The sequence below is a fragment of the Microcaecilia unicolor genome, chromosome 7 (genome assembly GCF_901765095.1).
Source record: "Microcaecilia unicolor chromosome 7, aMicUni1.1, whole genome shotgun sequence".
NCBI classification, from domain to species: domain Eukaryota; kingdom Metazoa; phylum Chordata; class Amphibia; order Gymnophiona; family Siphonopidae; genus Microcaecilia; species Microcaecilia unicolor.
In genome coordinates, this window is record NC_044037.1 from 285,404,314 (window position 1) to 285,428,278 (window position 23,965).

Here is a 23,965-nt window from a genome sequence, read left to right on the forward strand (position 1 = left end):
TGCAGTGGACTTTGATCCTGGGGAACTGAGTTCAATTCCCACTGCAGCTCCTTGTGACTCTGGGCAAGTCACTTAACCCTCCATTGCCCTTGGTACAAAATAAGTACCTGAATATATGTAAACCGCTTTGAATGTAGTTGCAAAACCCTCATAGAGGCAATATATCAAGTCCTATTTCCCTTTCCCTTATGACATCACAATACCAGAAGTGAGCCAAGTATCGGGCAATCAAGCCATTGTGACATCACTGATGAGGTTGGCTCTTATTGGTGGAATGAGTGGAGGAGTAGCCTAGTGGTTAGTGCAGTGGACTTTGATCCTGGGGAACTGTGTTCGATTCCCACTGCAGCTCCTTGTGACTCTGGGCAAGTCACTTAACCCTCCACTGCCCCTTAATCCTCCACTGACAAAGAGGTCAGAGGAAGGACTCAACTCGGTGCAACTGCCTGCCTCAGGAGTCACAATGATCTGAAAATTTCTAAACACAAGTATCTGTAGTTTAGTGTTTGCTCTTATTTGGAGTAAGAATTACAATAATCCAAACATGAAAAAAAAAGATGGCATGAACCAATTTCTGTAAGTCATCTTAAAAAAAAGGCTCTATGTAAAAATCACAGTTTCTGAAATACAGAAGGTACTAAAGGATTAACCAGAGACTTCCCTTCTGAAATAGAATCTATCCAAACACCAAGACTCTAAACCATTATCTGAAGGGTGATGGAATTGCCTTCTAAATTAGGAGAAATGGTTGGTAAAGGAGTTAACCTCCCTTGTGGTACTAAAACAAGGCAATTGATTCACAAAATCCAAGATGGAAACAAGAAAAAAAAAAAATGCAAAAGACTTATTAGGTAACTTACAACATGGCCATGATTTGCTCAATATGGGCTGTATCAGGGGCAACCAAACTGTATGAATAACTAAACAAACCAATAAAAATATGTTGGCATCCAAACTCAGTCAAATAAATCAAATCATAAAAAAACTAAGTAAGAATATATAAACCCTTACAAATAAATTAAAATTAACCCAATTATGAGATAACATGGAAAAGTGGTCAATAGATATACATGAATTATAACCATCAATATATGCAACAGAGTGAAGTATATTGTGCAAACGGAAGAGGCATCTCTTCTCATCAGAATACAAGGGTAATGCTGATACAAGTAAATGCCTAAGATTGCTCTCTCTTATATTGTACTAATAATTTTTTCTCTGAGTAGTCGTCCAAGCAAGCTGCTATGAGCTACAGCACTATGTGGAATGGATCCACAGAAGCTTAGCTGAAATTGGGTGGCGGGGGGAAGAGGGGTTGGTGGTTGAGAGGCTAGGATGGGGGAGGCGGGAAATACTGCTGGACAGACTTATATGGTCTGTGCCCTGAAAAAGACAGGTACAAATCAAGGTAAGGTATACACAAAAAGTAGCACATATGAGTTTATCTTGTTGGGCAGACTGGATGGACCGTGCAGGTCTTTTTCTGCCGTCATCTACTATGTTACTATGTGAGAGGAGCTGCTGCTGATGAATAACTTTATACCTCTATATATCGACTCTAATGGCTTCTTGTTAAAATAATTTTGCTTTAGCTTGTGTCACACCTGTTTTATTCAATAGCTTTTGATTTTTACCTTTCTAGGTCTCCATTCTGGTGAAGCCATTCACACACACCACTTGGGGTATATGTAGAGCCTCTTCCATTCTCCGTCAAAAACGGTGTCAACATTATAGTACTTATTTCCTCCGGAAAGCAGCCATCAGATAAAAGGGAATTCAATAAAAAGAGCAACCAGGACATGACACAGGCGGAAGCAATGATGAGATAGTGGTAGGCCATGGGTCTAGGTCAGAAGAGCTCTTAGTCAAATTTATCAAACCATTTACTAACTGTGCTTCTTTCATTAATGTGAACTCATCCCACAACAAACCTACAGGATCATCAACACATGTCGGATGATGTAACTTCTCCAATTCATCAACTGCAAAGCAGCAACTGAATTCTAATCAACAACTTTCTACCTGAAATAAATGGCTAACTCGTCTGCAGAAGGATCTGCTGTTAGATTCCGAGCTGGAGTAGAAAAAAAAAACAACAACTTTACTACCTGAAAATGGTCACAAGCCTAATTACCACCTTGTGCAATCCTACTGGAATAACATTTCTTCAGAACAATGTTCTTACAGATCTTTAAGCTGTCTCACCATCTAAGACTACTACTACTACTTAACATTTCTAGAGCGCTACTAGGGTTACGCAGCGCTGTACAATTTAACAAAGAGAGAAAGTCCCTGCTCAAAGAGCTTACAATCTAAGAGGTTCTAGGCTGCCACTGTAGGGAGAGGGTGGGAAATGTGAGAGGCTAAGGCTGCACCTTCTGGGAGTAGGTAAGTGGGTAAGACCGCCCCACCCACCCTTAGCCTCTCTACATTGCCAGATATGCTGTAGCAAGTGGGTGATGGGAGGAGCAGTAGCCTTTTACCCATTCCTTTTCTGCTGCAGTAGTAAGTAACTTGCTGTACATTACACGGAGTACATTATAATGTACAATTTATAAGTGTGCATGAATGAATGAATGAATAAATAAATTCCAGTTATTCCAAGTCTGGCTCCTAGACTTTTATACTGGCTCCTAGATCAAGAAAATGTACCAAGGCCTGATTTAAGACAACTGAAATATTAGTATTTTACTGTCATTCTTGTGTAAATGTTTCTGGGATTCTAAATGTCACATACATGTACTACAGTAAAAGCATGAATACAAATACCTGCTATTTCTATTGGCATACACTGGATCAAGACATAAGCCTATTAGGTGAAATCAATGATAAACAAAATGACTCTTTCCATGTTTTCTGCACTGTATGCTAAGCTGCTGCCTAACTCCTTGAAAACACACTTAAACTTCTTTAGGTGAAACTCTGGATATAGTAATGACGTGTTTCTCAGGCTGGTTTTCAGGATATCCATGATAAGTAAATGCATGAGATTAGGCACTGGAGGCATTGCATGCCAGGGGTAGACTGAGAATGGTCTGGACCCCGGGCACTAAGGGTGGTCTGGGCCCCCCGCAACCCCCTACCGCCGCAACCAACGCCCCCCGCTGCTCTGGGTCCTACCTGAAGGACCCTGGAGGGCTAGTGGTCTCTGCGGGGGGAGGGAGCATGTTCTTACCTGCCCGCTGCGCTGTCACTATTTCCCTGCCTGCCAGTGCCGCCGTGTTTTCAAAATGACGGCTATGACTCGCGAGACTTCCGCAGGGAGTCTTGGCCGCCATTTTTAAAGTGTGGCGGTGCTGGGCAAGGGGAATAGCGGCAGCACAACGGGCAGGAAAGAACATGTGTCCCCCCCCCCCCAAAGCCTACTAGATCACCAGTGGTGTGCCTTTAAAGGTAGGACCGGGGAGGGCTGTAGTGTGCGGCAGGCACCTGGGCAGAGCCTCCTGGCCCTCGGGCACTGCCCGGTTGCCCGAACGGTCAGTCCCGTCCCTGATACAAGCATAAATGTAAACTCTCACATATACCATTCATTGTGGATCTCTTGAAAGCCAGACTGGCTAGGGAGTAACTCCATGACTGGTTTGAGAAACTGTGTATATGATGGAACCACTGTAAAATGTTGTTTTGTTTTTTTTAAATACCCAGATACTTAAGTCCTGCAAACCTGTTCTCAAGCAGTCATTTTGAAACTAAATACTCCCATTTCTCACACCTCCTACTTTGCCCAACGTATTTCTGAAATTACATATTTTACTATGTTTAAACAAGAAAAAGAGGTGGGTTTGCCTGAATAAAACAGATGTTTCTATAAATTGCACTTCTGAAATAAACAGCTGTGCTCAACATTGTTTCAGGTGGTGGAATATGAAAGCACAAAATCGAACTATTCCTCTAGACCCCAGTAGAATAAAATCATGAAATAAAGGTTTCTGAACCTGAACAGATCTAGCCAAGGCCAGTTATAGCTGGTTCAATAGCATGATCATAAAACCAAACTCCTGTTTATTTTTAAGATTAAATATGGCTGAAAATGCCAGAGAACTGGGTTTGGGTTTTTTTCATTACTTGCTTTTCCAAATAAGGGCAAGTTAAAAATCCAGGTACTGTATGTAGACAGGACCCAGACAAGACCTGCAGTCTAAGGGCCTCATTCACTTATTTAATTTATTGGGATTTATTAACCGCCTTTATGAAGAGCTTCACCCAAGGCGATATACAGCAGGTACAGTTTAAAGTTACAATTTTGTTAACAGCATAACAATAGTAAAATAACCAACAAATATAATAAAAGGTAAACTTGAAAAACAGTAAATGGAAACCTAATAATAGAACTACCATGAATCAGTATAAAAAAATATACACATCTAAGAGCAGTGGAATTCAAATAAGATATAATACAATGTTAGCATAATACTAATGATACACCTAATAAGCATGCATTAGAACATTCAACAGATATGACACTAAAGATTTTCTACAATACGGTTTAAAAAGTTAATGTGATTTAATGCATATTTTACACAAACACTATTATTCTCAACCAGGCCTAGTAACTACACTTGTGTATGCCTTAATGTGAACAAACAACAGGGCCGCCCGAGAGACTGGGCCAGGCCCGTGACAAGGCCGCCCCCGGGCCCCCCCCCCCCACCCGCCACCGGGCCCTCTCTACTAACCTTAAGCGCCCCCCTCACCTTCGCAGCAAGCACCGGCAGACCTCTCCTTCCTTCCGTGTCCCCGCCCTCGCGGACGTTTACGTCAGGCGAGGGCGGGACACGGAAGGAAGGAGTGGTCTGCCGCTACTTGCTGTGAAGGTGAGGGAGGCGCTTAAGGTCAGTTCCGAGAGCGATGGAGGGAGGGGGGGCGAGACGTTATTTGCTGCGAAGGTGAGTGAGGCGCTTAAGGTCAGTTCTGGGAGCGATGGCGGACGGGCGGGCCGGACTGCGGCGCCGGCCCCCCCCGGAGGTCCAGGCCCAGGGAATTTTGTCCCCCCCCCCTGTCCCCCCCTCTCGGCGGCCCTGACAAACAAGTTCTTACCTTTATACCTGGGGCAATGGAGGATGATGCGAGTTGCCCATGATCACAAAGAGCATCAGTGGAGGAGGGGAGAGGAGAGAGGGATCTGAACCCTGGATTCCTAGCATGCCACTCCCCAGTCAGACTTCATTCTAAAACAGTGGCTCCCAACCTGTCCTCAGCTACACTCAAAGCAGACCACGTTTCAGGATATTCAGACTGCGGGAATTAGCCAGGCTAACTCCCGCAGAGAGTCGATTCTGAATATTTGATGCCGGGTCGCTTCCAGTGACTGGCATTGAATATCCGGTTTATTTTTGGCCAGTTCAAACTTAACCGGCCAAGAAGATATTCAAATTGAGCAGTTAAGTTCGAACAGACCAAAGATAGGCCTGGTATTCATGCGGCCAAGTATGGCCGCCAAACCTGAACTGAAAAAAATCGGCGGACATCCTGTTATATCGCATGATATAACTGGCTATCTGCTAGGCACTTACCGCAAATTTTCAGCGGGTCATATGTCCCGTTGAAAATCTGTAGATCGCTAGTTAAATGCTTTTGAATAATCGGGGGAGGGGGACTGTATACAAATATAGCGAGGCAGTGCAGGTTACTTGAATGCAAACTTAGGAACCACTGCTCTTAATAAACAAGATTTAACCGTTCCCATTTTTCCCCTTTTCCAAACTGCATCATCTTATCTATCCAAACTTAACAATCCTTAAGAGAAAGAAGGCAAAAGCTCCAGTTTTCCTTAAGGCAATTATATTGTTTGTGACTAGCCATTTTCTTCACCAATAAGGACAGTAAACCACTTTTCATTGCGACTATGAGAACTTGCAGCTGCTATAAAGCCCCCTACCTTGTTTTCTTCACAGTGATATTGCTATTCAGTTTCTCCAGTCGGCATTCTCCAGTGTCATGGTTAACAATCAAGATGCATTCCTTCAGGTACGGCCTCTTAGAACCTTTGAAAACGGTAACTGGTGCAGTTGAACCCTGATGTAAGTGAAGGAAATAGCAACCTATAAGTAAACGAATGCAGACCATATGGCCAGTGATCAATAAAACAAAAGCTGATGACATGTAACTGGTGAACTACTGTTGTCAGAGAACACCTGTCACACGAGTGATATAATCAGGCTAATAGCATGGTGTAGGAAGAATGCAAGAATAAAAGATTAATATCCTGCATAATCCCTGAGCCAGGTTATCTGACAGAAGACCACCTGAAGCTTGTGATGGATTATAAACTACTACTACTACTATTTAACATTTCTAAAGCGCTACTAGGGTTACGCAGTGCTGTACAGTTTAACATAGAAGGGCAGTCCCTGCTCAAAGAGCTTACAATCTAAAGGACAAGTGTACAGTCAATCAAGAAGGGGCAGTCAAATTGGGGCAGTCTAGATTTCCTGAAAAATATAAAGGTTAGGTGCCGAAGGCAACATTGAAGAGGTGGGCTTTGAGCAAGGATTTGAAGATGGGTAGGGAGGGGGCTTGGCGTAAGGGCTCAGGAAGTTTATTCCAGGCATAGGGTGAGGCGAGGCAGAATGGGCGGAGCCTGGAGTTGGCGGTGGTGGAGAAGGGTACTGAGAGGAGGGATTTGTCCTGTGAGCGGAGGTTTCGGGCGGGAATGTAAGGGGAGATGAGGGTAGAGAGGTAGTGAGGGGCTGCAGACTGAGTGCATTTGTAGGTAAGAAGGAGAAGCTTGTATGCGGTATCTGATCGGAAGCCAGTGAACTGACCTGAGGAGAGGGGTGCATAAGTACATATAAGCACTGCCACGCTGGGAAAAGACCAAAGGTCCATCAAGCCCAGCACTCTGTCTCCGACAGCGGCCAATCCAGGCCCCAAGAACCTGGCAAAAACCCAGGTATGATACGAGTATATGAGTATATCGATTCAGGCGGAATATAAGACGTGAACTGATTGAAGGGGGGATAGATGGTTAAGTGGGAGGCCAGTGAGGAGTAGGTTGCAGTAGCCAAGGCGAGAGGTAATGAGAGCATGGATGAGAGTACGGGTGGTGTGCTCAGAGAGGAAAGGGCGAATTTTGCTGATGTTAAAGAGGAAGAAGCGACAGGTCTTAGCTGTCTGTTGGATGTGCGCAGAGAAAGAGGGAGGAGTCGAAGATGACGATTTTAAAGGCCCATTTTACACAGAACAGAGAATGGAATCGAAATGTCCTGGCCGGGGGCATGCTCAGTTCCAGTGTTATTTTGGAAATGGATCCGTCTATGCAGAGCTTTTTCTACAATACTTTGTAACGGGCCTTTGGTTGTGTTACCACAATGGAACCTTGCTAGGGACCTTCTCACTTCTTTGGGTAGCTGAAATGCAGGAAACGGAAAACAAAAGACACCACAATCCAAATCCCGATTCAGGCCCAGATGCATCAACCATACATAAACAACTCATAAGGGAGGGGGAGGTGGGAGGAAAAAGATGCTGGATATCACAAAGAGAAAGGAGGCAGGGAAGAAGAGAAATACTAGATACTACAGGGTGGGGGGGGGGGCATTGTGAGTTAGGGAAGGAAAGAGGTAGTGAATGCCACGGAGGGAGGAGGGGAGAAGAGAGAGATGCTGGAGCCCACAGGGGAGGGGGCAGAGGGAGGAGATAGGAAAGGAGAGACATGCTGAATGTGGGGGGGGGGGGGGGGGGGAAGGAATTGAACATTATAGAAGTAAAGAAATGCTGGATGCCACGGGTAGGGGGGAGGGGTTATACTATGGGATGGTACGCAAGGAAAGGGAAGCTGCAGGGGTTGAGGATGGAGCTGGAAGTGTGATTGGGGTGGAGCTGGGGTAGGAATGGGGCAGAGCTTGGCCCCCTCCCCTAAACAAAAAGGTGTTCCACTGACTCTGGTGTAAAGCCCTAGCTAAAACAGTTAAAACAAAACAAAACAAAAAAATACATGTGGCTCTGAGCTGGTGAAAACCATGACGAGAATATTATCTTTCCTCAGAAAATGTATATTCACTTTGTGAACTAGGAGAGAACACATGTAGATTTCTGGCCCACCCAAGCCCCACCTGGTCCATGCCCCCTTGAAATCTCCACACGTAAATAGTGGCTTTCTAAAGTCACTATTTAGATGTGTGGCATACATGCAGAAATCTTTCCATTTACATGTGGTGGTATTGTAAAATATAGGCTTTGTAACGATGATTAAAACAAACAGTTTCAGTTTATTACTTTGTACTAGAGGGATATGAAGAACATTCATAATACTCTCTCAAGGGATCTTGAATGTAACAAAGCAAACAGCACAGTCTAGTTACCTGGCAAAGAGGTAACAAATCTTAGTCTCACTAATTTCTCCAAGACGAGTCTCTGGAGAAGCTCTTGAGGTAGGTCACCGCTCAGGTTACAGTTATCTTTTAGACACATGGCAGCACAGCTCCGAGATGCCAGGCTGGGATATTTTGCAGTGCCCAGGCTCCAGCTGTCCTTTCTCAGTCCAGGCAATGAATGGGCAGCTGAAAATAACTCCAACAGAGAGCATATTGGAAGGAATTTCATGGAAGCCGCCGTCCTTCTTCCAAGTTTTTTTAGACTTATTAGTTCCTTATGCAAGTGTATAAATAATTAGCCCTGATACAGCCAATTAGAAGCTGTCTTTTCATGACCAATCAGGTACACTGCAAATCCAGATGAGATGGATGCCAGCGAGAACTCCTTCCTGAATTAGCTGGGCCACTCTCTTGGTATGAGGTATTTTCAATGTCACTAACAGGCTCATTTTCGAAAGAGATGGACGTCCAAATCGGTATAATCAAAACCCAATTTTGGACGTCTCCAACTGCAGTCCGTTGCAAAGGACGTCCAAATTTCAAGGGGGCGTGTCGCAGGCGTGGTGAAGGCGGGACTTGAGCGTGCCCAAGACTTGGACGTCTGAGCCATAATCGAAAAAAGCAAGGACGTCGTAAAGTAAAACTTGAACGTTTATACCTGGACGTGCTTCTTTTTTTTTTTTTATGAATAAGGCACAAAAAGGTGCCCGAGATGACCAGATGACCACCGGAGGGAATCGGGGATGATCTCCTGTTACTCCCCCAGTAGTCACTAACCCCCTCCCACCCTCAAAAAACATCTTTAAAAATATTTCGTGCCAGCCTCTAATGTCATACACAGGTCCATCACAGCGCATGCAGGTCCCTGGAGCAGTTTTAGTGGGTACTACAGCGCACTTCAGACAGCGGACCCAGGCCCATACTCCCTCTACCCATTACATTTGTGGAGGAAACAGCGAGCCCTCCAAAACCCACTGTACCCACATATAGGTGCCCCCCATCACCCGTAAAGGCTATGGTAGTGGGGTACAGTTGTGGGTAGTGGGTTGGAGGGGGGGGGGGTTGGGGGGCTCAGTACACAAGGTAAGGGAGCTACGTAACCTGGAAGCATTTTATGAAGTCCACTGCAGTGCCCCCTAGGGTGCCCGGTTGGTGTCCTGGCATGTCAGGGGGACCAGTGCACTAGAAATGCTGGCTCCTCCCACATCCAAATGGCTTGCATTTGGACGTTTTTGACTTGGCCGTTTTTGGTTTCGAAAATTGCCGAAAGTCAAAGACGTCCATGTCTAGGGATGTCCAAATTCAAGGACATCCTTGGTATTTTCAAAATGAAAGATGGACGTCCATCTTTTCTCGAAAATACGATTTTCCCCGCCCCCTGATTTGGACATTTTACAAAGACGTCCAAATCCAAACAGATGTTTCTTTCGAAAATACCCCTCTTAAGTCAATTAACCAGAGCTACCTGCATTCTGCCATGTCCGTGCTTCTAAATACAATGCAGTATCCTTCCTCAATGCAAGTCCAAAGATTCCATTTCTTTGGTTCAAGTAATACACGGCCCTGTGTGATAGAACTTAAATTTGTTGTGGTTCCTACAACAGAATACACTTATTTTATTTTTGTTACATTTGTACCCCACACTTTCCCACTCATGGCAGGCTCAATGCGGCTTACGTGGGGCAATGGAGGGTTAAGTGACTTGCCCAGAGTCACAAGGAGCTGCCTGTGCCTGAAGTGGGAATCGAACTCAGTTCCTCAGTTCCCCAGGACCAAAGTCCACCACCCTAACCACTAGGCCAGTCCTCCACTCCTTCTAGAACTTTCCAATATTTGAAGATGTTCCCGGACATGCGTGGGGATTTCTGTCTTCTTGCAGCCAGGTGGCATCCCTCATTTCTGAATACTAGAAGAACAGAAGGGAGTGTGTGTGTTAATTGCTGAACTATTGTCTTCAAAGAAAATCTACTGCAGGTAGGCAACTTTCTCTCTAAAGACTAGCAGTTCACCATCACACACTGGGACCCTTTAGATGAGGTTTGTTCTTTTAATAAAGGAAAAAGAACTGCCAAGAAAAAAAACCCTGCGTTTTTTGACGTACTTTAACGAACAATATCTTAAAATAAAGACAGGCTCGATAAAAAACTGAAATTGGTCTATAACCTTTAATGAAATTCTGAAGGATAGGCTGTTATCCTGCTATCACATTGAGAGTCTGCATCAAAACTTTTACACTAGTGTTATGTAAATACTAGTAAAAAAAGCCCCGTTTCTGATGCAAATGAAACGGGGGCTATCAAGGTTTTCTTCAGAGTGTGCATGTGGGAGTGTGTGTCCCTGCCCTCTGCCCTCTCTCCCTCCCCCCTTGGAGTCCAGTCCTTCAGTGAAGTTTCCTGCTGTTCTGTGTTACAGAGAGAGTGAGGGCATCTCTCTCCCCTCCCCCTCTGAGTCCTTCACTGTTACAGAGAGAGGGATTTCGTGCTGTGCTGTTTTCCTTCACTCATGGGGAAACCGGATATCTCTGGCGCTTCACACTTCCGGCTGGAGGCTTCAGAACATTGGTCTTGCCTTTTATATATATAGATAGATGTGAACTGAAGTCCTCATCATAGCCCTGATAATAGAAGCCAACATTTCAAAATGATTGGGGGTTCTGAAATTTTTTTTTTTTTTTTTTTTTTTTTACAGGTGGTGCATTCCCCCCCCCCCCCCCCCCCACCATTCATATCCAGCAATTCTGCTCTCCCCCCCTGCCCTCTCCTCCATATCCAGCAATTCTCCTCTACCCTCCCCTCTCATCCATGTCCACTGAATTCTCATCTCTCCCCTCCATGTCCAGCGATTTCTCCTCTCTCCCCTCCCCTCCATGTCCAGCGATTTCTCCTCTTTCCCCTCTATGTCCAGTAACTCGCCCCAAACACCACCTGCCCCTTTTCAGCCCCCCTCTCCTCCATGTCCAGTAACTCACCCCAAACACCACCTGCCCCTTTTCAGCCCCCCTCTCCTCCATGTCCAGTAACTCACCCCAAATACCACCTGCCCCTTTTCAGCCCCCCTCTCCTTTGAGTTCCAGGCCCCCCCTCTCTCCTCCAAGTGCGAGTACCAACCCCAGCCCGACCTCTTCTCCCACAATAGTCCTCCGTCCTTGCCTTTCTGCCACCCAGAATTTAAAACTCATCTTACCTCAGTCCCGGCAGCAGTGAAAGGCGAGCAGGCTCGGATTCAGCCTTCCTTTCTTGCCTTTCACTGCTGCCGGGACCGAGGTAAGATGAGTTTTAAATTCTGGGCAGCAGGAAGGCGAGGACGGATGACTGTTGAGGGAGAAGAGGGCAGGCAGGTCGGGCAGGTTAAAACATTGGGGGTGCTCGAGCACCCACAGCACCCATGGAGTCAACGCCTATGCTGATTATCTCGATAGTGGGCCACCCGATTGGGTCACTGATGCAGTCATGACCCCAAAGACAGACCTGCCAAGACTCCCGCTTTCAGTGGGAGACTGCCGCTTTTGCGGGTCATCTCCCGTACTCCTGCTGGGATCGCCCGCTGAATAGCCTCCGTTTCCAGTGACAGCAGAAATGTCTTCATCAAACATCATCTCCTGCTGCTGCTGGTCTCATGGCAGCAGGAGATGTTTTATGAAGGTGTCTCCTGCTGTTGTTGGAAAGGGAGGCTACTTCTGGTGCTCCAATCCAACGTCCTTGTGCTCCTGGCTGCAAATCGTGGTGTGTTGGGCCGGAGCTATGGGCAGGCCCTAAATCTCCCGCTTGGAAGGCTGACCACCTTGGCATGCTCTAACCAAAGCCCATCCAGCTAGGATATGCAGTTTGCTATTCAATTAGTTCTCTTAGAAACAGCAACCCTAGCCTTAACGGGGGCAAAAGCAAAACTCTATGTGGACTTTTTAAGTGCTTTAGTCCACTCAACATAGGTGGTGATGCCCATCTTATAATCCAAGGTATGGAGGGCTTGTTCCGCTTTGTTAGACTTGAGAAAAATATTAGGATGACTGACTGATAAAAGTGGAAGTCCATCGCCAACTGAGGCAGAAATTTAGGACGAGTGCACAGTTTCACTGTTATAAGGGACTTTAGTAAGATAGATAGATAAGTTACAAGAGCCTGAATGCTTCAGCTCTACACATTAAACTGATTTTTATAAAAAACACCTTCCATTTTGAACATAGGTCAGATGTTCAAAAGGGGATTTTTTTTTTTTTTTTTTAATTTTATTATTTATTCATTTCATCAAACATTCAAGAAAACATCTTGATCGGAAAAGAACATAAAACAAAAAATATCATATAACAATAAAGATTAACAATCTGTAAAGAAATCATTAATACTCAAGTCCATAAACTAAGAATCCAAGATTCAGGAATACAAGGAGAATAATTAAATTTTTTTTTTTTTTTTTTTTAATTAACAGGATTAAGCAAGTGCCATTGAGGTGTATTACTTATTTATTAAGCGTTGTCCTTTTTTCTCGAGGCTATAAGAGCCGATGCATGCGTAGGCTCTGTAAACACATTTCTTTCCATCAAGTCTTACTATACACTTGCAGGGGTATCTTAGAAAGAAGGTACCCCCCAACTGTATTATGCCAGACTTAAGGAGCAAAAATTGTTTCCTCCGTTTCCTTGTCTCCTTAGAGACATCAGGAAATAATAATATCTTACAGCCCAAAAAGGGTTTTTCTCTGTTACGAAAGAAAAGACGGAAGATCCAACCCTTATCCGGCAACAAAGCAACGGTAGCAACCCAAAAGGGGATTTTTAACCAAGGTTCATAATGCAGGTGGCCTGATAGAAGGCTTCAAATGAAACAAGTCTTGCATGAATCTTAGGCAGTGGTTGTACAGAAATATATATATATATTTTTACATAGTGACAATATATACATCAGTTGCAGTGTTGGTTTTAAAGCCCACACTAACATATGTAAGAGTTATGAAAGTAGTTTTTTGTGTGTGACAAACACAGGAGGGCCTTGCCATCCCCAAGGACTGCAGAACATCTCCATTTACAATCATAAGATCTTCTAGTGGATTGCTTCTTAGAAGCCAGAAACATCAGAGATAGTAAATGAAAGATACTAAAAGATCATATTAGCCCATTCTCAACATTCCCAAGCCATGAGGAAAATGGATTGGACGCTGGGATGATGCCTATTCCTGACTGAGATATTAAAGTAGGGAAACTTTTTTTCATCTTGGTTTTCAGATGATTTGACAGTAAACCTTCCTTGGCCAAAAAAAGGAGTTATGGGAATTATAGTTCCCTGGTCTCTCCTGAGTTTTAAAAGACTTTTACTACTAAAGATAAAGATATTGGAGAATAGGCATACAAGTTTCATTCTCCAATGTAGAGAAAACATCCAACACTTATGTTTTCTGATTTCCTTCTGGGAACAAAGAGTTGGAGTGGAAGAGTGGCCTAATAGTAAGAGTAGCGAGTTGTGGACCTGGGGAACTGGGTTCAACTCCCCCTGTTGGTCAGCAGTAGGTTGAGATCTGGGGAACCAGGTTCAATTCCCTCTGCAGCTCCATGAGATCCTGGGCAAGTCACTTAACTCTCCATTGCCCCAGGTACAACAGTAGTACAATGTAATACAGACTGTGAGCCCACTAGGGCCAGACCCAGTAGCTGTAAAATGAAACTGTAAACTGCTTAGGTCTAAGTGGTATATAAGTACTGAAATGAATGAATGAATGAATGAATGAACCTAGTAAAAGGGACAAACAGGCACAATCACCATTTCTATTTTGAGAGCTCTCCCAAGAAAAAATATTGTTTACACCTGAGTGGGTCCAGTGAGTCAGCATACCTCCCATACAAGATGGCTCAGTTCCAGAGTCCAGAAACACAAAAAGCAACACTGGGCCTTCAAGAAAGAGATAAATGCTGTCCTTTATTGTGAACATTGGGAAATGATAAATCCTAGCAGAATCAAGAACATTTAAAAGGGATTACACGGAGTTTATTCATTCCTGTTTGAGAGATACACTGATAAGCCAACTGTCCAGACAGGGAAACATCCACTCCAGTTTGCAAGAAGGCAACAAAAATGGTATTGGTTTGCACCAAACATTGTATGAGAAGACTGACTTGAAGACCTGAATATGTATACTCTAGATAAAAGCAGGGAAAGGGGCGATACAGACATTTAAATACTTGAAAGATATTAATATACAAACAAACAGTGGCGTACCAAAGGGGGGGGGGGGGCGCCGCACGCCTGTCGGCTCCGCTCGTTCTCTGCTCCCTCTGCCCCAGAACAGGTTACTTCCTGTTCCGGGGCAGAGGGAGCAGGGAACGAGCGAAGCCGACAGGCGCGCGGCACCCCCCCCCCCCCCAGCAGGTAAAAATGTGCCCAGGGGGCCAGGGGGGGTGTCTTTTCGCCGGAGGGGAGGTGTCCTTTCGCCAGGGTGGGGGAGGGGTTGCGCTGCACCCGGGGGGGGGGGGCGCATTGTCGATCCCCCCGGGTGTCAGCCACCCTAGGAACACCACTGAAAACAAATCTTTGCTTGAGATGAGAAATCAGAACTAGAAGACATGAATCGAGATTGCAGGGTGGTAGAGTTAGGAATAACATCAGGACATACTTTTCACAGAAAGGGTAGTTGATGTCTGGAATACTCTCCCAGTGGAAGTGGTGGGTATAAAACTACTACTACTATTTAGCATTTCTATAGCGCTACAAGGCATACGCAGCGCTGCACAAACATAGAAGAAAGACAGTCCCTGCTCAAAGAGCTTACAATCTAATAGACAAAAAATAAAGTAAGCAAATCAAATCAATTAATGTGTAGAGGAAAGAGGAGAGGAGGGTAGGTAGAAGTGAGAGGTTACAGGTGGTTACGAGTCAAAAGCAATGTTAAAGAGGTGGGCTTTCAGTCTAGATTTAAAGGTGGCCAAGGATGGGACAAGACGTAGGGGCTCAGGAAGTTTATTCCAGGCGTAGGGTGCAGCGAGACAGAAGGCGCGAAGTCTGGAGTTGGCAGTAGTGGAGAAGGGAACAGATAAGAAGGATTTATCCATGGAGCGGAGTGCACGGGAAGGGGTGTAGGGAATTCAAAAAAAGTGTGGGATAAACACAAAGGATCCCTATATAGAAAGAGAACGGACTCAAAGCAAAATTTAATGACGTTCACACTTTAAACGGCATAGAATAGGTGTAACCTGTACTGAGCAGCAGGTACAACTCTAGCGGCCTTGTTGGGCAGACTGGATGGACCATACAGGTCTTTATCTGTGGCCATTTATTCTGTTATTATAAATCAGAACACAGGGTAACAATATACATTCAAACCCCCAAATATATTACAGACATCAAAATTCCAAAGTAAGGGCTATAGAGTGTTATAAGTTTGATAAAACCATACTTTATTCAAAACCTTCATACTAAAAAGGGCTACAGAAGACCACATCTAAAGCATTACAGAAATGCCAACCTTTACATTAAGTAGAGCTAGCAAGATATACAAAACCAATATACTATCCAGTAAAAGAAGTCCAGGAGCAATGCTGGAAAAATCCACAAACACTGGTTAAAGAAGATCCAAGGAAATATCACAGTTCCTCTTGAGTGTACAAAAATTTTTCTTTTGCTGTTAGTTCACCAAACTTCCAAAGAAAGATATATATAGATACAGATAGATAACTAAATAAAACATCTCCCACACCAGGAAGAATCCAGAACTCTCCACTGGAAAAGCTCCAGTGGTCTCAAGAAGCCACAAGTCCCAAGTCTCACCACCAACAGTGAGAAGGAATTTTTCCAAGACATAAAAACTTCACTCTGTTTTACTTCTGCCAACACATCCACCCAAGTACAACGCTGAGAATTTCCTTTCGCTTGCGTCTTCACCGGACCATGTTTCGCTACTGCGTCTTCAGGAGTGAAAGAAATACCTTCTGGATCGGCAGAGCTAGAGTGAAACAAACATGCAGTACGTACTAAAACCCATTCACTCGATAACAAAATAAAACATTGAAGCAGCAATGAACAAAATCCCAATACTTTACAATTTAGAAAAACAGAGCTAGAATGGAAAATCTATACCAGCCACTGAGGGCAGGTCACCAAAAAAAAAAAAAAAAAACACTAACACATGCGCAGCTCTACTTAGCCTCACTTTAAATACACAATGTCCAGCTAGACCTATAAAGCTTAAAAAAAAACCAAAACAACAACCTTTACCAGTCCGTATATCTATTTAATCCAAAAGGCTGCAAAGTATTCCATTGAAAAATAAAACATCTCTCCTTTTTCTCCAAAATATCAGAAATGTTACACTCCCCCACCCCCGTGGGAGTCGAATCTGTAAAAGAACCACCAAACCTTACTCCTTAAGGCTATGCTCTGCCTCTACCCACTGATCCACCAGGGGTGCTTCAGATGTTTGAACTCTAATGTTACTCAAATGACACGCTATTCTCTATTTTATCTTCAGTATAGTTTGTCCTATATACCAGAGAAGGTATGGAATCCTCCTCAGAAGGAAGGGATCCCCAGAAGCTTAGCCGGCGGTGGAAGGCAGGGCTGGTGGATGGGAGGCGGGGATAGTGCTGGGCAAACTTTTACGGTCTGTGCCAGAGCTGGTGGTTGGGAGGCGGGGCTAGTGCTGGGCAGACTTTTACAGTCTGTGCCCTGAAAAAGACGGGTACAAATCAAGGTAAGGTATACACACAAAAAAAGACGACACGCGAGTTTAACTTGTTGGGCAGACTGGGTGGACCGTGCAGGTCTTTTTCTGCCATCATCTACTATGACATCTAAATGGCATAAGTCACCTGCCTACATTCAGCGTCCATGACTGACTAAGAAAAACTCTTTTCCAGTATTGGGGTTAATTACAGATTTCATCGCTAGTGCATATTGACAGTCAACACAATGTTGGCATTGACGATGCTCCCGGTCCCCTCTAACTAAAGAGGCACTCGTCCAATTAGTGAGAAATTCTTGTAAATTGGACTGTGTATAGGCTATACAGGGCTTATCTATAAAACCTGGAAGCAGTTGTAGCACCGACCAGTGGCGACCAATCTCTCACACCTGTCTGAAATAAGGCAGAACACAGGTGAGCCTAGAGACAAGACTCATCTCTGCTCCAATCATTTGGAGAGATCAAAAAAACAACGAAGTTGAGCAATAGAGGCTCTTTTACAAGCAGATTTAATTATAGTTTGTGGATAGCCCTTCTGAGTAAACAGATTTACAATGTCCACTGAACGATGTTTAAAGTCATCAGTGATACTACAAAAACCTGTTAAGTCTTAAAAACTAACCAGTAGGGTACTATCACATCAGGGGTGGTATCTTTTATAAAGTAAAGGTGTTACAAATTAATTAGTTTACAATATACTGAGGTTCTAAACTTATCCATCAATATTAGAAGAAAAAGATATGTCATTACAGGAATTGATATAAACCAAGAATCTCCTTCAAAGACTAATGGTCATCACCCCCCCCCCCCCCCCCCCAGACTAGGAAAACGTCGCCTATAATTCTTTTCCAAATTAGAATTTTTGAAAAATTAAAACAAAAAAAAACAGAATAACCAAATAATTCTTCAAAATATGCCTTGTACAGGTTAGAGAGTTGCATGGGGACAGAAATCCAACCCGTCCCCATCTGTATCTAACCCGTCGCAAGTAATCTCCTCCATCCCAGCCCCTGCCAAACTGCAGTCACCTTGCTCCCCCTCCCCCCACAACCAAGAAAGATATCTGGATTAAATATTAATTTTTATTATTTTGACTTATGAAAACCATTCGTCCCTGAAACATGCTCAAAACAGAATAATCCATTTGTACAAAAGAGGTGAAGATGTGATTCCATGTGCTCCAATGCAAAGGAGAGTTTTATTTTACTTCCAATCTTTATAACACCAGGCTTCCCAAAGCAGATTACAACAGTTAAGATGAACCCATCATTAAATAGGATGTCTTCACTGAAATTTGGCCATATATTACTGTACTGTATAGAACGGTGTAGAAAAATAAGCACAAAACACAGCCTTTATTAGTGCTGTTTCTACCAGCAATAATTTTTGAAGTTGTTTTAGTGATACTCAGTTTTTATTTCAAGATATTCTTTGACCAAAAAGCCTAACATTCTATTTCTTGGTATTAACTGTCAATATCAGAAAAAACAGTAAATCATACAGAATATATACCGTGTTTCCCCGAAAATAAGACACTGTCTTATATTAATTTTTGCCCCCCAAAATGCGCTAGGTCTTATTTTCAGGGGCTTGTCTTATTTTTTGCTCCCGGAACTAACCTTAAACGCCTCCTTTCACCTTCGCAGCAAGCAGCAGCAGGGCAGGCCACTCATTCCTTCCGTGTCCCGCCCTCGCCTGATGTAACGTCCGCGAGGGCGGGGCACGGAAGGAAGGAGAGGTCTGCCCTGCTGCTGCTTGCGGTGAAGGTGAAAGAAGGCATTTAAGGTTAGTTCCGGGAGTGACGGAGGATGGGTGGAGGGGGGGGGGGGCCCGGCGACCTCGGGTGGGGAGGCGGCACGGGGGCGGACCTGTTTTCTAACAAAAATTTGCTAGGTCTTACTTTCAGGGGAGGCCTTATATCTACCAATTCAGGAAAACCTCTACTAGGTCTTATTTTTGGGGGATGTCTTACTTTCGGGGAAACAGGGTAGATTAATATAAAGATTGAATAGATATAATAGTGTTTCAACTCATCTTAAACTGCACTGGCTCCCCACAGCAGAAAGACTCGGGTTCAAAGCTGTTTATTTTTCAATTCTTACAAATCTGAACTGCTGACCAAGACCGCTTTGCTACGCTTGGTCCAGTCTAACAGACTGAAAAGAACTGATGTTAGCGTCAAAGTTTCAAAAGACAATTCAAAATCAAAAGATTTTCAGCTTTCTATTCCCTATGCTTGGAAATTAAAATATGGAACAATCTACCTATTGCCATCAGAATAGAAAACAGCTACCTTAGATTCAGGAAGAGGCTAAAAAACTCTCTCTCACCCAAACACTGCTTCATAACAATCCATTGACTTCCACCTCCTAGTACCATCCATTATCCTTTCCTATAACATTTTTGGTCTCATGCATTACACCAAGGGTCTCCAATTGTTCTCATACCTCACACTAACAGTATTTGCTTTTGTCTTACCTAGAATGCAAACTGCACTGAACCCTGGAAATGGGATATTAGCGGTATACAAGAATTGATCTGATATTTATATCTACATATGGGAAGCTTTCAAATAAATTAAAAAGCTGTCAAATAACTTAAAAAAAAAAAAAAAAGTAAAATATTTTGTCCTCCAGCTTTTAGGGCACTGCCTACCAACTGGAACAGCTTCTGACTTTTACAAATGGCCCACACATAGGCAGTCCCTTATTTCTAAAAATATTTTGCTTTATTTTACTTTCTATAGCATTTGTTATTGTTTTGGGTGAACGGTATGGTGGCAATCTCCGCCTACTGGCTTCAACGAATTGGGCTAGATAGCCTCGTACCGTCTCCTGTTCTCAATCTAACCTCCTTGCCCCATTTTCCCCTCCTCCCCTCCAGCCCTGGATGCCCTCCCCACACATACCCAAAATCACCCTGGTGGTCTAGTGGCTTACTTTGGGGCAGGAAAGATCCCCACTCTTTCCTGCCCACTGCCGCTGACCTGTCTCACAGCTGCCACGACTACAAGCTGTCGCCTTGCAAGACCTAAAAACATAGTAAATGATGGCAGAAAAAGACCTGCATGGTCCATCCAGTCTGCCCTACAAGATAAACTCATATGTGCTACTTTTTGTGTATACCTTACCTTGATTTGTATCTGTCCTTTTCAGGGCACAGACCGTGTCAGTCTGCCCAGCACTACCCCCGCCTCCCACCACCGGCTCTGCCACCCAATCTGAGCTAAGCTCCTTAGGATCCATTCCTTCTGAACAGGATTCCTTTATGTTTATCCCACGCGTGTTTGAATTCTGTTACCGTTTTCATTTCCACCACCTCCCGCGGGAGGGCATTCCAAGCATCCACTACTCTCTCCGTGAAAAAATACTTCCTGACATTTTTCTTGAGTCTGCCCCCCTTCAATCTCATTTCATGTCCTCTCGTTCTACCGCCTTTGCGCCTCCGGAAAAGGTTCATTTGCGGATTAATACTTTTCAAATATTTGAACGTCTGTATCATATCACCCCTGTTTCTCCTTTCTTCCAGAGTATACATGTTCAGGTCATCAAGTCTCTGCTCATACGTCTTGTAACGCAAAAAATGTTTTTACTAAGTCTTTTCACCTTTTGTAACCCTTCCAGGATAGGATCTCCTTTTGATGTGTCCTTTGCTTTGGCCTCCACTATATGAAGGGAAGAGGAAACCTGAGAAATGAAAGTGTCCAGCTCCTCCCAGCAAGACAGACATCATAGTGGACTTATCCTCCTCTGGCCCTTTAAGTGTGAGTTTTTTTTGTTTTGACGCTGTGCTCTAAGAATATATTTCTACTGGGAGGTGTTTTGCCAATGATGACAGAAAGAACTCCATTTCATTACTGCTGTAGCAGTGTTATTTTTCCTGGAGTCTGTTGAAGCTTTTAACTTCCATATTAAAAATTATTGATACTCACTGGGGGGGGGTTTATGATATTTGTTTGGATGTCCACGCTGTATGCCAGGCAGTAGGCACCTGCCATACTGCCAAAACAATGGCTCCCACATGCCCTGCATCCCCTCTCCAAAATGCTTGCATTTCCTTTCCACCGCAATATCAGCATTCAGGCTTCCGCTAAACCATTGGGAAACCACTCGACATTCCCTTCAAAGTACAGGAAAATCAGTCATGCACTGAACAATTTTTTTTTTTTTTTTTGCCTTACGTCCCTTGCAGAGCAGAGACTTAAGTTGGTGGGAGAGGGGTACCGGTAGCAAAAAGGGAAAACAAATTTAGAGCGGGATGGGATGGGAGAAATAGACCTAGGACCCCCTTAAGCACCACTACTCACTGTCCCTCATGGCAGGGGCCCTCTGGGACTGCCACAGCCCAGAGGGACACCTGGTCCACCAGAACTAGGACCCTTAAGTCTAAGTCCTGAGTCAAGATGTATCTCACCAGGTCTCAGTTAGGCAAAGGTCTAAAAGACCGACTCCCAAGAGCCATAATGAGGGCACTGGACCACAGACCTCAACCTGTGCCCCAGGAAGCCAGGCTACACAAAACTCCTAGTGTACCAGTCCAAGTTGCAACCATCTTCTGGAGCAAGGGTTCTCAACCCAGTCCTTGGGGCACATCTATTCAGCCAGGTTTTCAGGCTACCCACAATGAATATGCATGAGCTAGGTGAATGCACTACCCCCCACCCCCCCCCACCCCCATTGTATACAAATCTCTCTCATGCATTTCATTGTGGATATCCTGAAAATCTAATTGGCTGAGTGTGTCTTGAGGACCGCGTTGAGAAACCCTGTTCTGGGAGGCAGCGATGCAAAAGTAGTTTCATGGCTGCACCACTCGTACCGATATCACTGAAAAATAGGTGTTTTCTGTCTCCATCTACTAGTTGAAAAGTACAATCCATCAGTCTGGACTAGTCTAGCACAGGAATTTCTCAACCCAGTCCTTGGGACACACCTTACCAGTTGTATTTGCATACAGTGGGCATAGAGCATGCAAATCTTTCATGCATATTCACTGTGAGCATACTGAAACCCTAACTGGCTAGGTGTGTCCTAAGGATTGGGTTGATAATCCCTGGTCCAACACGATGTCAAGGAATTACATTTTTTTTTTTTTAAGTAAAACTCACACACAAAAAATGTGATCACATAAAAGCAAACCCGACATGGAAACGTTTTGCTGCATCAAGGTTTATGAATCTACATATATAAACAAAGAAAAAAATACAAAATTGCAAATAATTAAAAAAAAATAAGTATTAACAATATCTCTCATTCAGATGTTTAAAATAATATAATACCCTGAAGTTACAAAATTTAAAAAAAAACAACACCCTCTAATCACTGTTGAGAAAACTCAAACACAAGCAAAAGTATTGTCATATATGCAATATAGACAAAAAAAATAGGTATACAGTTTAAAAATCAAAATAAGCTCCATTCATTACCTCTATCATTTTTCCAAGTCTAGTACACTCCCAATAAAAAAAAAGAAAACTAAATCTGCTCCACAGACGTCTAAAATCATAACTCACTCTCAATATTCTTTCATAAGAAATAAACTGTTGGCTAAATGACCAGATATCAAAGGGAGCCATATTACAAATTAAAGCGTTAAACCCACATTCAAAGGACATATCTGAGCTGCCTGTAGTAAAAATATTTTTTTTCCTTTTCCTGCTTGCTGACAGCACTAAAATAGGGTTTACTACTAGTATATACCAGAGGCCAACAGATCAAAATAAGTTTTTGCATTTGAAAAGTGCCACACTCGCCTCTTAAAGAAAATCTTTCAATAGCACAGCTTCTTAGATTAAGAAGGCTATGTTCTACAAATAGAAAAATTCTTTTAGAAAGGTTATTATGAAACAAATTTTTGGATAGGCAATATCCATACCAGTGTATACAGTGGGGATATAAAAGGTTCATGAGTCAGATAGGTAGCAACTACTATGAGGATCTGTAAAACAAATTCAAGAAATTATTATTTTGTCCATTGTGTTTTTCTTCATTGGCCTTCGAAGTATAAAAAATTCTTAAGGAGACATTGGCATTTAATACAAGGGACAGAATTTAACAATTGCAAATACTAGGGGACATAAATGTGAAAGACCGACTAGTATTAGTGTTGGGGGGGGGGGGGTAGGAAACTGCCCTTGTCGAACAATTGCCACATCTGTAGTGTCCAATTTGTGTACACAGACATTATAAATCTGTACCTTTATATATTCTGTAAAACAAGAAAATGTACCTTTTATGGAGCTTTTCTAACTGTAATAGGAACAATGTTGTGCCTTTCATTATACCCCTACAATATTACAGTGAAACATAACCCTGTCGGATTTTGCTTTTGTGAATACATTTGGAAAGAGACCTGGAAAATCAGAAGCTACTTTAGAAATCACTATTAATGAACTGGAAGACACAAACAAGTTAATGATGAAGCAATCTACAGGGTATTTATTACATGACCTGCTTAAAAAAAAAAAAAAAGATCAAAGCTATCATGGATTTGACCAGTTCTCCTTAAGTCACATTAGTAGCTAGAAGGAAGTCCTTCCCCCTCCTATGTCACTCCTTGCAGAAGTCAACTCAAGTGTGTAATGCAGAATTTCCTGATTCCCGCCCCCCCCCCCCCCGCAGAATTTATGAAGAACCATTGCCATTAAAAAGTCCACTCTACAAGCCAGCAAAGGAAGGACAAGCTACCCAAAACAGTGCTCTTATCTTTCTGCACCATGCCATTCTCAGACACCGTGAGCAGTATAATGCCCAAGTCCCAAGAGACAACTTTTAAGAGCACAGGATTTCAGGCACAAAGCCATTCCCAGGCAATGATTAGAAGAAAGTGGGACAAGAGAATCCTGTCCAGTGAAGTCTGATAAATGAGAGGCAAGTAGGAGAATATACTGGGGGGGAGGAGGAGGGGGGGGTGCATTCATGATGTGAAAAGGGAAAGAATCAGTTCGTGAAAAGTATTCAGTTTGAAAACAAAGTGACAAAGTGATT

General features: G+C 43.5%; 1 protein-coding gene across 1 annotated transcript in view; it reads right to left on the bottom strand.

The window, feature by feature from the left end:
• The window catches only part of EAF2 (ELL associated factor 2), a 91,554-nt gene that overhangs the window by 20,747 nt on the left and 46,842 nt on the right, over positions 1 to 23,965 (bottom strand). The window contains exon 3 of the mRNA XM_030210318.1: positions 5,879 to 6,015. Coding sequence (XP_030066178.1) covers positions 5,879 to 6,015 — 137 coding nt within the window. The remainder of the gene's footprint in view (positions 1 to 5,878; positions 6,016 to 23,965) is intronic.